At 34.7% G+C, this 17500-nt stretch overlaps 1 protein-coding gene across 1 annotated transcript in view; it reads left to right on the top strand.

The window, feature by feature from the left end:
- The window catches only part of LOC106876257 (histone lysine acetyltransferase CREBBP), a 69517-nt gene that overhangs the window by 9399 nt on the left and 42618 nt on the right, over positions 1-17500 (top strand). Inside the window, exons 3-9 of the mRNA XM_089365321.1 lie at positions 5574-6194; positions 6339-6846; positions 6976-7094; positions 9860-9910; positions 10714-10884; positions 11018-11175; positions 12377-12457. Of these exons, the coding sequence (XP_089221447.1) occupies positions 5574-6194; positions 6339-6846; positions 6976-7094; positions 9860-9910; positions 10714-10884; positions 11018-11175; positions 12377-12457 (1709 nt within the window). The remainder of the gene's footprint in view (positions 1-5573; positions 6195-6338; positions 6847-6975; positions 7095-9859; positions 9911-10713; positions 10885-11017; positions 11176-12376; positions 12458-17500) is intronic.

Raw genomic sequence — 17500 nt, 5'->3', positions numbered from 1 at the left:
TATATATATATATATATATATTGATGTGTGTATGTATATATATATACATATATATGTATGCATAGTGAGAATTTACAAAAGATGACGGGTGTGTAAACAACAAACAGAGGTATTAGTTTAATGCTCGGAAAGTGAGAAAGTCTTTTGAATTTCAAGCCTACTCTCTTCGACAGAAAGGAACACAGGAATAAAGAGGCAGAGAAGATTGAAAAAGGTTTAGTGGCTAGCGATCTATCATGGCAATTGCCAGGCAGAGGTGTCACACAGGAGAGCTAGGAAGAAGGGGAGTTGTGGTCGCCCCAAAACGAAAGTGAATGCATATGTGAGAGCATGTGTCTGCATGTGGAAGGGGGCTGGTGACATTGATGTGTGCATGTGTAAGTGTGTCCATGATGGTGTAGGCACTTGGAAGTGGTCAGTTCTAGTGTGTGCGGTGTGGCGTGGTGTGGTGGTGTTGGGGAGGTGAGTGGGGGAAGGAAGGTGGAATGGGATGTGGAGGGGTGGGTTAACAAGGAAGGGATATTGACGATGAAAGGAGGTGTGCTGGAGTGAAAGAGGAAGTAGGTGTCAGAGCAAGAGAAGAGAGGTGGGTGGGTGGGTGGATGGTTAGATGAAGAGGAGTGTTGAGCCCATGTGGTGCAAAGGAGCAAAGAGAGATTAATCCCTACTCATGGCAAAGACGGGAGTCCGGATGGCCCCTGTGCATGGACAATCTGAACACAGACAGGTGTTGTAAAGAATGACCGGTAGAACGGAAATGGCGTGAGACTGGGGCGACGTTACTGACTCAGATGTCTCGGAGGTGTTCCGCGAACTGGTCAGCCAAGTGGCATGCTATTTCACTGATTTATAGAGAAGGACAGAGCAGGAGATGCAGTAGATGACGTTGCTAGAAGTGCAGGTGAAGGAGTTAGTGATATGATGGGTGCCTGTGAGGAGGGTGGTGTTGGAGAGGTAAGGGCAAGTGCGGCAGCATGGGTGGGAGCAGGGGAACAAGCCAGGATGGGTTAGAGAAGTTGAGGTGTGAGTCTGTGTTTGTAGTGGATGGAGGTGGTGACTAGGGTGATGAATGCTGACCAAAATGTTATGAAAGGCAACTGACGGGCAGCAGTGGAGGGCAGCATGGAAAGATTTGACAAAAGAGAGGAAAGAGTTTAGATGTACGTGGGAGAGTGAGGTCACACTGATACAGTCGTCAAGAGTTCAGGAGTGGAATCAGTGAAACTTGAGAACATTTGGGCCTCAACGTAGCCAACGAATAGGTTCGCATAGTTGGGGGCCCAGTCTCTGGCTAGACAAAGGAGTGTGGTTGTGTCAGGTTGGGGGTTGGGTCGAAGGTCAAGGAAATGTTGGAGTGTACACAGCCCCAATGCTTAGTGGTACAGACCAAATCTGTGTCTGGTGCAAAGTCCTTTCCAGACCTATGGAAACGTGATAGTGGACAAATACCATAGATAGGGTCATTAGAGCAAAGAAACACGTTGACCCAACTGAGGGACTAGCTATCCGAATTGACAGTACCCTGGTAAATAAAGCAATTAAGGATATGAAGACAGAGAAAGCCCCTGGCCCATCAGGAATTACTCTTGAGACATTTTTCCTTTTATGGCAAAATATGCACCTGATTCAATAAAATTATGATGGTTACTCTGATTACTATGTATAAATGCAAAATATTTTAGTTTTTCGTAGATCAAGTAGACATAATTCACCCCTGCCTTTCAATCTCAGTATTTAAGCTATGCATAGTAATGCTGTAATACACATGCTATGTACACCCCTACAACACCATTTTCTTTACATGCTATAAATGCAGAGGTAAATCTGCCTTCAATTCAGTTGCGCAACTGCATTTTGTTCCTTTTTTGGTTGTTTTACTACATAATGGTCTCCAACTGCCTACCCTGAGTAATTACTGATACATATACACACACACACATACATGACGCTGTTGTCCCCCCATCCCATGATATCAGGGTTGGCACACTGAAAGGTAGGTCTGGTGAAATTGTTGAGATGCTTGAATGGAGACATGTAGATTTGTGCTGCTGCCAGTACCGCCTGACTGGCCTTCGTGCGGGTGACACATAAAAGCACCCACTACACTCTCTGAGTGGTTGGCGTTAGGAAGGGCATCCAGCTGTAGAAACTCTACCAAATAAGATTGGAGGCTGGTGTTGCCATCTGGTTTCACCAGTCCTCAGTCAAATAATCCAACCCATGCTAGCATGGAAAGCGAACGTTAAACGATGATGATGATGATGATCCAAGAAGTAAGGCAGAGAGGAAGTACTGCCAGATTCCTCACAGGCAAAGAACATAAGTATAAGATTTTCTGAACAGGAAACACTGATGAGGTCAGCGAAATGGGTTGATAAGGTGTTCAAGGTAGTAAGAGTCTGATAGAATACTTAAGATTAGAGTAGTGCTGCAGGATGGTTTAGCAACCATTATCTTGGCCTTTGCCCCTCAGCGGGGGCCACCTGATGAACAGAACGGCCGATTTTATGACACCCTCTTGTGTACTACCTTGTCAACGAATGACAGGGACCTTCTCTTTGTGGCTAGAGTCCTCAGTGGGCATGATGGATAACATGCAGGGAGCTTCCATAATGTACATGGAGGCTATGGTTTTAGTCCCTGCAATAAGGAGGGAACCAGGTTGCAGGAGTTCTGCAATGCAAATGATCTTATGGTTTGCAATACTAATTTCAGGAAACCTGCCAGTCACCTATTCACCTACCGATCTGGTGGACACACTAGTCAACTTGACTACATCCTTGCCAGGAAACGGGAAAGATGGCTATGTATAAAAGCCAAAACCTTCCCAGGTGAAGAATCACCCCACAGCATAGATTAGTTGTGAAATGGATGCTCAGAAGACAACCAGCACAGAGTTGAAGGGTCTGGAAGCTTAAGGATCCTGCGAATGGACGGAAATTTAGAGACATATTACTTGAAGCTTTTGACAGAATAGAGGGGGATATAGCATCACATGATGTGGAAGACAACCGGAGGTTTCTACAGGACAACATGTTGAGGGCTACTGACCAGATCTGTAGATGGTGCAAAGTCCTCTCTCGACCCAAAGGTAACATGGTTGTGGAACAATGTAGTTGACAAGGTGGTTAGGGAAAAGAAACAGGCTTGGAAGGACTGGAAGAACGGTGGTAGCAGGGAATTGTATCAGATTGCCAGAAGGGAAGCTAGGAGAAGGGTTTACTTAACCAGAGGGGAAGCAGATAAGAAAAAATTTGCCAATGTTCTGTGTCATGTGGGCCAAAGTGTTGAGTTATAAGACATTGTGAGAGAGAATCGTGATGTCATAGGAGAGAAATGTGTCCGCATGGATGATGGCTCACTTGCATTTAATGAGGCTGTAAGGAGAGAGACTTGGAGACACCACTATGAAATTTTGTTAAATGAAGAGAATGAATGGGAGAAAGAAAGTCTGCTGAATGTCAACCCAACAGAGGGACCAGCTATCTGAATTGACAGTACTTTGGTAAATAAAGCAATTAAGGGTATGAAGACAGGGATAGCCCTCAGCCCATCAGCAATCACTGCAGAGATGCTTAAAATATGTAGCAGTATCGGCTATAGTCTAGTCACTAATATAGTCAATCAGGTGATACATGAAGGAGTCCTATCCAATGACATAGCCAACTGCTACAAAGGTAAAGGTGATGCATTAGATACGAATAATTACAGAGGTATCAAGTTGTTGGATCCGGTAGTGAAAGTCATGGAGAGGGTCATAGTGCAACTAAGTAGGGAGAGAGTCAGTTTAGATGAGATGCAGTTTGGGTTCATGGCAGGGAAAAGCACCACTGATGCTATATTTCTGGTAAGACAGCTGCAGGAGAAATACCTAGCCAAGGATAAACCTCTACCTGGCTTTCATTGACATCGAGAAAGCCTTTGACAGGATCCCCTGATCCCTTATTTGGTGGTCAATGAGGAAACTAAGGACAGACGAGTGGTTAGTGAGAGCTGTACAAGCCATGTACAGAGATGCTGTCAGTAAGGTGAAGGTTGGAAGCGATGCAGACAAAGCACAAATCCCCTCAGGTAGATGGCCCTGCTCGATCTGCAGAAAAGGCGTAGTTAGAAACTCCATAAGATGTACCCAGTATAAGCTATGGACACATAAGAGGTGCTGCAATATCAAAGGAAGGCTAACTGGGAAGATAGTTTTTGTGTGTGGCAAATTGCTCTGGGGCAATAAACGCTGAAAATGTGCAGAAAACAGCTTCTGTCACATTCCAGGGAGAAAAACTACAAGTAGTTGATAGCTTCTGTTACCTAGGTGACCAAGTCAGTAGCGGGAGTGGATGCTTTGAGAGTGTAGCTGCTAGAATAAGAATAGCCTGGGCTATTCTTATTCTACCTCTGCTGGGCCTCTCACTCAGAGTAAAGGGTAGACTGTATGATGCCTGTGTGCAAACAGTCATGCTACATGGCAGTGAAACATGGGCTGTGACTGCTGAGGACATGCGTAAACTTGCAAGGAATGAAGCTAATATGCTTGCGAAGACCTGTTGAGGCAAGTGAAGTCGTCGTTGTGGCTGATGGCAGTACCACCTGATTGGCACGTAAAATGCAGCACCATTTGAGTGTGGTCAATGCCAGTGCCGGTGGCATGTAAAAAGCACCATTTCAGCGTGGTCTGTGCCAGTGCCACCTGACTGGTCCTGTGCCAGTGGCATGTCAAAAGCACAATTAGAGCATGGTTGTTGCTAGTGTCACCTGACTTGCTCCCGTGCCCGTGGCATGTAAAAAGCACTATTCAAGTGTGGGCAATGCGAGTACCACATGAGTGGCCCTTGTGCTGGTGGCACATAAAAAGCACCCACTACACTCACAGAGTGGTTGGTGTTAGGAAGGGCATCCAGCTGTAGAAACTTTGCCAGATTGGATTGAAGCCTGGTGCAGCCTTCTGGCTTGCCAGCCCTTAGTCAAACTGTTCAACCCATGCCAACCATGGAAAGTGGATGTTAAGCAACGATGATGATGATATATATACACACACACTCACCCACACACACACATATATATACACATACACACACAAATATATACATGTACACACAGATATGTAACTGTCTTAGAGATTCAAACATTTCACTCCATCTAATCTTGAATATTGAATTTAAGTTATTTCCAGTATTTTAAAGAGGGACTAATTAACAACACCACACTTTTTATATGCTTTGAGGCTGAAGTTTTTAAAACCCTCTAATTTATTTGTAAATAGTATTTAATTTACTGTACATTGTTTTAGTCTGTTAATAAATAATAAAGATTTATATCATCACAAATTTCTTTTGCAAAGGTATCTTTGCAGTGGCAAGGTTATGTATGTATATGTATGTTAGTGATTAAAGTATTCAGTGGTATATGAATATATGTAAAGTATGTGTTCAGATATCTATTCCTCTTCATATTTAATATATACAATACAATTTGTTTACATGTTTGAATATACTCAGGTCTTTTGTTTTTTTTATATTTACATTTGTATTTAATTTTCATTTTCTAAATTTAATGTTTCTGACATATAATTGTAAACAATTCTCTATTCCCAGTCTCTTCAAATTTCTTCTCAGCTAAGCGGATTGCTTACTGAATCTCAGACCATACCAATTCAGCAAACAGCTGTTCAAGCACAGTCTCAGAGTCATCAACCAATTGCTGCACCACAAACTCTTCCAACTCTTCCTTCAACAAGCCAACAGCAAGCAGTCACACTGCCACAACAACACCAGCAGCAAGTCCAGTTACAACAATCCATGCCTCTACAATCACAACAGCAAGCTATGCAACCACAGCAACCTCCATCACAACAGCAACAACAGCAACAAACAGTGCAACAACCACCACAAGTTTCTCAACAATCTCAACAGCTGAACTCCTTACAGTCTCAATCTCAACAACAGTCCCAACCACAAAAGCCACCTACACCACAAGCCCAGCCACAGCAACAACACACTCCTAAACAACAACCTTTATCACAACCTTCAACACCACAGTCAAATACACCTCAAAAAGTCTTGCCTCCTGTTCAGCAAGGAGGTACTGGACAAAAAGCTCTTACTCCACAAATGCCTCAACCTTTAACACCGAAGCAGCAGCAGGTTCAACAATCAAACCAGTCCATGCCTGAAGTTATGTCAAAAGGAAAACAATTACCTGTATGTATTATTAAAATTTTGATTAATTTTAACTTCTAGATGCAAATATTTTTGAGAAATTAGTTTGTTTTTGCTATAGTAGTAAATTCTGATGAAATACTTTGTATTGCTAGGTGTTAACTTTTTTTTTAACTTCATTTTCAGGATTCTGTTGACCATCCCTTACCAGAGTTAAAAGTGAAACAAGAATCAGGATTGTGCTTGTCTGAAGCCTTGTCAACAGTAACTACAACTACAATTACAACTACAAGTGTATCTTCAGTGATGACAGCTACTACAACAGCAACTAATACAACTGTTACTCCTGCTGAAATTAAGACTGAAATCAAACCCCCCATTAAATATGAATTCATGAAAGAAGAGTTTATTAAAGATGAGGAAATAATCAAATCAGAGTATCCAAAGCAAGATATTAAACTAGAACTATCAGATATGAAATCTGAACTTAGAGCTGACATAAAAGATGAGCCATTGACTTTACCTCAGGTAAAAGAAGAGCCTATTGAAACCACAAATCAGCAGCAGAGTCCTGAGTCTACGACTAGTGGAAATCCTGAAAATATAAATGGTGGAGACACAAAAGCTAATGCCCTTGGAGGTCCATTAGCACCAACCACTCCAGGATCTTCAACTCCTCCTAAATCCAAAAAAGGTAATATTGACTTTTGTGTGTGGTATTTTTTTTTTTTTTTGTCTTGATTGTTTTAAAGAAAAAAATACCTTTTGTTGTTATAAAGTAAATAACTATTTTAATCTCAAAATTTTTTTTTTATGTTTATAGTTTTCAAACCAGATGAACTGAGGCAGGCATTAATGCCAACATTAGAGAAACTTTATCGACAAGATCCAGAATCTTTACCCTTCAGACAGCCTGTTGATCCCAGTCTTTTGCAGATTCCAGTAAGTAAAAATTAGCAAATTGTCATTTTAAAAATAATTTGACTCTATTTTGTAAATTGTTTCTAATGTTTTATTTTTCTATAAATACATTTTATGAATGAAATAACTTGATATTTTTCCTAGAGAGAAAAGATCTAAATACACAGTTTGCAAAAATGTTTCATTACACTTATATTATAAAATACAATTACTTAAAAGTAACAAACTAATCCAAAACTGTAACTAGTCATTCCTTTGATTTCACATTTAAGAGCAAAATTTATTTTTAGAATATTTTCAAAATTTCGAAAACTGTAATTTTAAAAATGTGAAGAGAATTTATAGAAAATACTCAGTTATCATGGAAATTTATATTTCTTTTAACATAACAAAAATTTGATTTCAATGGTATTTATAAATATTGACTAGGTGTGTAATTATGAAAAAAATTATTAGAATTCAGTTTAGAAAATGAAACATATTAAATATATTTGAAAAATTCTTAAAAATCACCTGTAGAAAGTTAAATGGTGATGATGAAATTGCATACAAATAATACAAATTTAATAGGTAAGGATATGAAAATGTTCTTTGTTATTTGGAGGATTTCTTTTGAATAATTTCAAATACCATGAACAATATATGGATAAATTACATTTTTCTATTGTACATCTTAATGGATGTCATTAAGAATGTTGGAGGTAAGTATGTTTTATTTAACTCAATTATGTTGTATATGTAAATCATCTCACTTAAGTGGTTGAATTTTTAACTAGTGGCCAACCTTCAGATCTTATTGTTTCAACATTACATATAATGTTTATGGCAAAAATATGATAACTAGATATTGATAAATAAGTCTTTATTACATATATAATTTTTATATTCTATTTTTATTGTTTACAGAGTGGGTCTTTTTCCACGAATTGTTTAAAACATGGAACCTAGATTTTAAAATTTGATTTCATAAAGATCAATTAATTTTAATGTATGCATTGTTTGTCTGTACATGGTGAGCATGAAAATGGTTTGTGTGTGTAGAACTGGTATGTAAATGTATTTATTCAAGTTTATTTTATGAATTAAAAAGTTGTAATAGAAGGAATGAAGGATCTTGGTCCTTTTTGTATCATAATTCACCTTTGTTAATTTGTTGGTTACATTATTGTTTTCATTATTTAGTAATTTATTGGTATTATTTATTTTAATTCATTATGTTAATTTATTCAATTAGATTTGTCTTGGAAAATTGAAGGAAATCTGATTTTGTCATATCTTTCTATTCTAAATAGGTTCTAAATTTTGGGAAGTAATGTATGTTACTGTAGAGGTATTCTTAATAATTTTATGGGAGGGATTTTCCTGCATGCTGAAAGAAGTAATTTAAAAATAAAAAGGTTTTTTTTCTTCTTTTTTCTGCATGCTAAAGGGTGTAATATTTGAAAATAAAAATAAAAGGGATTAAATAGCAACTCTTAGAAATTAACTGAACTGACAGAAATAATTGTAAATATTAAATTGAAACTTTTTTCTTTTTCCAGGACTGTGAATCCCAAGTACACCTCAGGATCATGGTCTATATATATATATATTGTGTTTAGTTCTTTAGAATATTTTTTTGTGAAAGCAGTATGAATTAGCCATATGGGGATAATGTTCTTTTACATTTATACATACAGATGCTCTCATGCAAATAAACAAAAAAAAATATCTTTAATCAAGTTAACTACCTTCCAATCCTTTAAAAATATTATATTCTTTTTTATTTACTCTTACAAATCTTCCCTTCAACTATCTGCTGTGTATGTTCCTGCTTCAGACTTTTGATCTTTGTAGCCATATCTTGAGCTTTCTTATGATTTTTGTTTTAATTGTCTTGATAATGATGGTAATAAAGTTTAAATTATCTATAAATATGTTTTCTTTAGATTGTAAAACTTGCAGTTAGAATTTAAAATTTTTTTTAAGAGTGGTGGGGGTTACATAAGAAATAGAAGGCCAGACTAAATGCTTTCAGTGCAAATTCTATCCTATGCTCTGAGTTCAAATCCTATTTCACTTTACAATTCATCTTTCTGAGGTCAATAAAGAATGGTTAGTCATATACTGTCACTGATTCAGCCAATTTTGAACTCTTCCTAATTTGCAACCTAGTACCAATGTAAAAAAGATTATTATATTTACAAGTGCTGTTAAGTTAAATTGCTTAATTTCTTCAGAAATAGTTTACTAAAATATGCCGTATTTTAATTTATTTCATCCAACAGTCACTTCAAGAAAATATCTGAATATTAATGAATGTGAAGAGTAATTTTCAGTCAATAATTTTCAAAATTTATCTCAGTACACTTATCAAAGAATTTTTAAAGCTGATGTAAAGATTTGGGCAACTACTAAAAGCTTTATATTCTTCCAAATAATATGCTTCACAAAGATTTTGTACCTAATACTTTTTCTTAACTTACTAATGTAGGTTAATATATCTGCTTTAAAGTAGTCAAAACAAAGGTTTAAAATTTTCTGCAATACATTTAAATATTATTTTATATTTTATGTGATTTGTGATCTTAGTAGACTTACAACAGTTGAAAATTTATTGTAATATATTTTTCACTTTGTTTCCATTTATTGTATTTTTCTCCCATCACTCATTTCCTTTGGATCTTTCAACTACATACATATTTAAATAGAATAAATAGTTTAGTTGAAATACTTTGCTGATTTTTTTCTTTTTTTTTTACTGACTGACCCTGGAATGTTTGTATTATTTTTTTCTCCTGGAACAGCTCCCCTGTCTAACACAAACACAGGACAAGAAATGGTGGAAACATTCTAAGGTCAGTTGGTAAACTCAAAAGAGCATATCAATTTTAAGTGTATCTATTTGAAGTACATCCATGTATAATGGAGAGAGGTGCTAGAAATCTTTGAGCCCTTATGACAGTTTTTGAGGTTGAGTATATCTGTTTATCTAGTGTCTTCACTGTTTCAAGTTGCATAATATGTATTCTGGTTTCTATTTGCTTTTTTCCTTCAAGGAAATATTTAAGTTATGACTTGGAAATTTTATTGATCATACATTGTTTAATATGCTTCTTTTAAAATTAGGGATTTCTAATAAATTTCTTAAATATATACATTATTCTTTTTGGAGCTTATTTTCAAATTGCTTATGATTCTTAATTTTGCTTGGTATGTTGTGGTCAATTTTCTAGCTCACAAGTTTTCTACTTCAAAGATTTAGATTTTCATTTCTTACCTTAGAAATGTTCTTCCATATATAGATTGGATTATTTTATTAAAATGGAATTTAATTTAAGTAGACAGTTGATATAAAATAGTTCACTATTTTGTAGTCTTCTTACTGTTTTCATTTTGTAGACTTTGGTATGGTGCTTTTAGTTTATTTGGTATCTGTTATCATAGTTTCAAAACATATATTTTTATGGCATACTATAAATCCAAAGCTTGTGGACCTGTCATGTAATGTTGAAACACTTTATGATCTGTAGAACTCGTAGAAAATAACTGATCTTGCCAGACTGTTGTCAAAATACTCATTTAATGGGTATATATTAGCAGTTGGTAAAATTTTAATAATATTTAAGAAATGATATTATTAGTAATTGCTCTTTTACAGGATTATTTTATGATAATTAAGAAGCCCATGGACCTCTCCACTATAAAAAGAAAGCTTGATACAGGACAGTACCAAGACCCATGGCAGTATGTTGAAGATGTTTGGCTCATGTTTGATAATGCATGGCTGTATAATAGAAAAACATCAAGAGTTTATAAATACTGCTCAAAGGTAAGATAACAAAATATGAATTTTTAAATGCACAAATGTTTATATAAGAATGGGATTTTGTTCTATCATACCTAATCATAATATTTTCTAAGTATCCATAATAACAGTTAATACATTTTACTTTCTATTTCAGTTAGCTGAAGTTTTTGAGGGTGAGATTGATCAGGTGATGCAATCCCTTGGCTATTGTTGTGGCCGGAAATTTGTTTTTAGTCCACAAGTGCTTTGTTGTTATGGAAAACAATTGTGTACCATTCCAAGGGATGCTGTGTATTATAGCTATCAAAATAGGTAAATTGAAATACTTTTTCATGCTATATAACTAAAATTTAAAATCTTCATTTGTTATGTATATTACTAAATCCTCAAATTGACATATTTCACTCACATTATACTCCTTAACCCCCATGAAAACCACTATTCTGAATGCCTTCTGCTACAGTAGCATAAAATGCTTGCCATCTAAATCTATTTGTTCATCTTGAAAGTCTTTCAGATTACTGTTATAATAAACACTTTCCTTGCCAAAATTTTTTCCACATGTTCCTCAAAATTTCATTAATACACTTCAACATTTATAGTCAATTTTGGAGAAAGCTTGTCATCAATCTTTTGGATTTATTCCAACTATTCTTTAATTGATCTTGGAAGTAGTTTTTCATGAGGTTGCTTGTAATGTACATTGTGTTGATATGTGGTATTGTGTGATAATTTATTGTCTGGCATATAACACATTCATTAATTGATAATGCATTTAAAATTAAGAGTAAGAATTGAAACTTTGAAAAACTAAGATCAGAAACCTTATAATGACTATTCATACAAACACACATACCACTGTATATATAATTTTCTTTCTGCTTCAGTAGCAATGTAGTAATACAAAACATTCATCTTTTAATTTTTTTGCACTATGATAAAATTGTGTCAATAAATTTATAAACCTACATTGTAAATTTCTTAGAATTCTTACATCTGACTAATGTTTACTTCATTAGTCTTGTTCCTCTATCATTCTTTCTTTGAGACTCATCACCGGTTGACCAGGCACATTGCTTGTTTCCATGTTTTTCCACAATTCTATGGATATGTCTTATTGTTTGATCATTGCAATAATTCTTTCATAGCCATAAGAGAAAACACCCTGGCTTTTTCCTGTCTTTTCTTATTCTTTCAAATATCAGTAGTTATATGATTAGTTTTCTAAAATATTCGACATATCTTGAAAGAATATAGATTTCATTTCTTGAGTTACACAACATTGAAAAATCATGACTTTCTGTCAATATGCCAGGAATATGACTGCATTTTGTATGTCATACAATGCTTGTACTGAATAAGTTCTTAACCAGCTCTACACTTCTATGGAGCCAAATAATAGCATTAATTTAATATAGTAGGGATACTTAAAACAGTAGAATCTTATATAGTCTTATTTTTTAATGTTTGATTTGAAATGCAAACTTTATTTTTCTCCTTTTATTTTGTATAGATATGTATATTGTGAAAAATGCTTTCAAGAAATCCAAGGAGAGGAAGTGGAATTAGCAGATGATCCATCCCAGCCTGTTACGTGAGTATGACTTTACAATTGAGATGCATTTTCTAAAAAAAAAAAGTTAATGGCATTCTTAAGGGGAAAAAAAACTTGTAGAAAATTCAAAACTCTTTGTTAACTGCCAAAGGCATTCAGTTAAAAAGGTAAGGAATTTTCCTAGCACCTGTCCTTCAATTCCAAACAGTTTCATTTACAGATTCTTTGAAATCTATCTTTATTTCATTAAATGTATATGTGATTGATAAATAGTGACTAATAATACTGTCATTTTGCTTTTATTCTCCCTTGTAATATTGTTAATGTATATTTTAGTTTTGTTTAAATTGTTAATCTCCCAATATTTTTCATTTTAAATCCAGTTTTCTGTTTAGTTGTGATTTTCATTCAGTTCTAATGAATTCTTGGTATATTTGGTGTGTGCAATGTTTGAATTATTTTTTTATTTGTTGTTTGCACTTTTAATTTACTAAAGTTGGGAAAATAAAAAAAGAAGCTATAAAAATTTTTGAAATATTTGTTATTGAATGCAATTACAATTCAAAACTTTAATATCTTCTTCATTAACTTGGGTTTTCCTATGATAAGCTAGATTTTCTCTAATAATTCAATTTTTTTTTATTAGTTAGGCATTGGGAAGAGTATATTTTATATAAAAAAAAAAAATCAAAAAAAAAAAAAAAAACTAACTTAAAATTCAGAGTTACAAATTTCAAAATTATAATATTTCATCGGTTATTTAGTTTAGTTTTCTATAATTTTCTTAAGTTTATCCTAAAAATTTAGTTTTATAATATTTATTTCCACCTCCACTCTCTCCCTCATGGTTTAGCTGTGTACGTAGTTTGTTATTCTTTCTCTCTCTGTAAGTATGGTGTGTATGTATATGTGTGTTTGTGTGAGAGAGAGAGAGAGTGTATATATATGTCTATACGTACATGTGTGTGTATATATATATATATATCTGTGTGTATATATATATATATCTGTATGTATGTATGTATGTGTACTGTATTGCAGACACGTATTACACAAACTGCTGAGATGAATGAGAATAATTTATAAATTGTATATTACATGTAGGCACATAGTCATCTTCAGAATTACTCATACCCTTGTTAATTTTTGTGATAAAATGAATGCATTTTGTCAAGTTTGTTTATGAGTTATATGTGACTAACATGTGAAAGAATAGCAACAATACACAATTCAAGAAATTCTTCATTTCAGGGGGCTTTCTATTCATGGATTTTCAAAAAATGCCATGTTCAAAATTATTCATACCCTAGTTTTACTGAGTCCAATATCTTCCTTTAATAGTCAATAGCATAGCCTTTGTTTTTTATGACTGCTTATAGACAATTCTTGTATGTGTCCACAAGCTTCGTGCATGTCTCCTGAGAGATGTTGGCCTGCTCTTTCTTTGGCGAAAGCCTCAAGCTAGGTCAGGTTGGTTGGTTTCCTAGCCATCACTCTGGTCTTCAAGTCTCGCCACAAGTTGTCAGCCATTCTAGGATGTTGACATCATTGTCCTTGAACCATTTCTTCACTACCATGGCGGTATATTTCAGATTATTGTCTTGCTGGTACTTTCACTTGTGGCCGAGTTGGAGTTTTTCAGTGAATTCCCTCATGTTTTCATCAAGGTTCCCTGTGCCACTGAAAGAGAAGCATCCCCATAGCATTGTTTCCACCACCATGCTTGATGGTGGGCACAATGTTCTTCGGCTTGTATGTTTCTTCTTTCTTCCTCCAAATATATTCAGCATCCATATAGTCAAATAACTCAAACTTTGTCTCATGAGACCACAGGATGGCTGACCAAAAGTTGGGATCTTGCTTCAGATGACCTCTAGCAAAAGCCAGGTGATCCTCCAGATGTTTCTCTTTGAGCAGCGTCATCTTCCAAGGCCTACGTCCATGGAGACCTCCTCTGTGCAAGACTATTCAATGATGGACCATGACACCTTCATCCCTTCCTGGTCAAGCAGTTCAATTAGGGCCTTGGTTGTTATCTGGGGGTTGTTGTTAACTTCTCGGCAGATTTTCCTGGCAAGTTTGGGTGATACCTTATGCTTCCTGCCATGCCCACTGAGGTTTTTAACAGTGTTGAACTTCTTGTGCTTGTTGATGGTTGCTACAGGGACATCATACTGCTTTGAAATGGCCTTGTAACCTTTTCCTTCACTGCGGGCATGCAAAAGACATTGACATAGGTCCACACTGAACTTCTTCTTGGCCATGATCATCAGAAACTGAAAATTACCAGAACACTTTTCCTCTATTTAACCTGACCTAGCTCGAGGCTTTCGCCAAGGAAGAGTGGGCCAATAACCCACAGGAGACATGCAAGAAGCTTGTGGATACATGCAAGAATCGTCTAGAAGCAGTCATACAAAAACAAAGTCTGTGCTATTGACTATTAAAGAAAGGTATTTGAAGTAAATCTAGGGTATGAATAATTTTAAACATGGTGTCAATTTGTTCAACTAAATTCTTCAAGGTCATGCCCTAATATAGCCCCAGTTTAGTGACTGAGGCAAGCAGACGATAAAAAGTCAAAAAATAAAATAGTGTGTGTATTTGAATGCATATAAATGTGTAAAGGTGGCATGAAACAAAGGTTGGGCTTAGTATGTTTTGCAATTTTGAGAGCAATTTGCTGGAACACGTGTGTTCTATTAAAAAGATTTGCAACCATAGCTATTATATGTGTTATATATATTTGTGTGAACTGGTATGTGTGTTTGTATACATGCAAAATCATCATCATCATCATCATCATCGTTTAACGTCACAAAATATAAAAAAAAATCTGCTACTCAGTTCCCGATCATCAGACAGTTGTGATTGAGGATGGAAGAATTAAGTTCATATGTATAAATAGATTTACATTGACATACACATTTGAATCTGATTGGTCATTTCACCTAACAGTTTTTTTGGGGGGTTTTTTAAATGGTGATATAAATAAAACTATCAAAAATTAAAAGGCTTAAATATTTGTATTGTGTAAAATCAAAATAAATATTAGTTTAAAAGGGAAAACATGCCCAGAGTAAATTAATTCATGTTAAATATGTCTAATTGATATAAAAGTTTATTTTGAATAAAATATTCACTTACAGAAGTCTAAAAGCATAAAAACATACACGTTATTCACACACATACATAGATCATTATACTTACATACACTTAAAACATATGCAAACATGTACAGAATCTGATACATATAACAGGCAAATATAAATATCTACATACACATATATACATAATACATCCCCTGTTCAACAAGTAAAATGCAAATCCAGATAAATCCAACAAATGCCCTGTAGAATTTTAAGAAATTTAGAGTATTTAACAGCAACCAATAAGATCACACCTTAAAAATCCAACACTTGTTTCAATTGCATTACACACATATAGAAATGTACACACACACAATATAAAAATTAATAATAATATTTGCAAACATTTATGTCAACACAACATTATCAAGGTAATCAAAACTGGTGAAATTCCAACTGAATATCTGAAAAAAATTTTGGATCTTTCTGATTTGGCGGACACCATTTGTTTTCTAACGAAACACTTTCAAACTTGGGATACTGGTATCTTTTTCTCTTAGCCTTGTTAATAAAAGTTTCTATATTCCAAGTTATTTCATGTTAAAAGTTGTCGTATTTCTGTAATTTCAACCAATCACTGACATCTATTGAGGTGAAGACAATTACTGCTGTGGTTTGTCAACAACACGTTATGGCGGTGTAATGGGATCTTTTTCCTTGAATAAAATTACTGCCGTTGTTTGTCAACAACAACTATCAGCTGGTACTGTTATTTATGACATCGTTCGTGCATTTGTACTGGTTTTAGAGTTAGGGTTTTAGGGTCAGGGTTAGGGATAGGGTTTTAGAGTTAGTGTTAGGGTTTTAGATAATCTTGTTTCAAACCACTCAGCCAATGAGTATTTTTGCCAAATTTGGTGAAAATCTGTTCAACAATTTTTCGGTAATTTCGTATGTACTGTGTACTCAGTAGCACATTTTCTAAATGATGGTAGAGTTTGATTCGAGGAAGATTTGGCTGCTATTTCTAGGAATGAAGCACTGTTTGGAAGCCCTTTCTTTCAACTATTTTGTTGGGGCTTGATTCCCTTATTAGCTATTATCCAATCGACTGAAACAAGTAGAATAGTGTAATTAAAGCATATTGGTAGTAGCTAATAAACCTTCCTATTATAGGCACAAGGCCTGGTTTTTGAGGGGAAAAGGAGGTAAGTCAATTATATTAGTCCCAGTGCATAACTGGTGCTTAATTCAAAAGGATTATCAGGGACTAACGATACATACACCACCACAAATTATTATTGAAACAAGAACAGCAGTAACTGTATTCAGCTGAATAGACGTCAGAGATTGGTTGAAATTACCGAAAATACGACAATTTTTAACATGAAATAACTTTGAATATAAAAATTTTTCCTCTGTTTCTATAAGACAAAATATACAAGTATACGAAGTTTTGAAAGTGTTTTCAGTAGAAAAATACAATAAATAAAAAATGGTTGTCCGCCAAATCAGAAAGATCCAAAATTTTAGCTGTTAATAAACACCAACAAAATAAAATGCCTAAAAAAATGTGAATTTTCATATACGATTATTGATGACGTCACTGCACAACAAAAGAACAAAAAAAGTACCGGCAAGAATTTCTGCGTTATGCCTAAAAAATAACTAAAGAATGAAAGCTACAGATAATAATTCTTCGTAACACTGCATAGAAACTCAGATACTTTATGTTGCAATAATTAATTACCTATGTATTTGATATATTGAAACCCTTTACAGAAATTAACCATATTATATATTAACTGAAAAATAATTATATGCAACAACATATACAATCACCGATGACCTCACTAGATAACTAAAAAATGAAAATTACAGATAGGACAACCTATTTCTTTATTATATTAAACCCGTTTTATAAGAATTAAACTTGTATAATAATTGAAAAATTATTATAATTGATAATATATATACAATTCTTGATGACTTC

This window comes from Octopus bimaculoides, chromosome Z, assembly GCF_046866305.1.
Source record: "Octopus bimaculoides isolate indiv1 chromosome Z, ASM4686630v1, whole genome shotgun sequence".
Taxonomy (NCBI): Eukaryota; Metazoa; Mollusca; class Cephalopoda; order Octopoda; family Octopodidae; genus Octopus; species Octopus bimaculoides.
The sequence above is the reverse complement of the archived record's forward strand: the minus strand, read 5'-3'. Positions and strand labels throughout refer to the sequence as shown.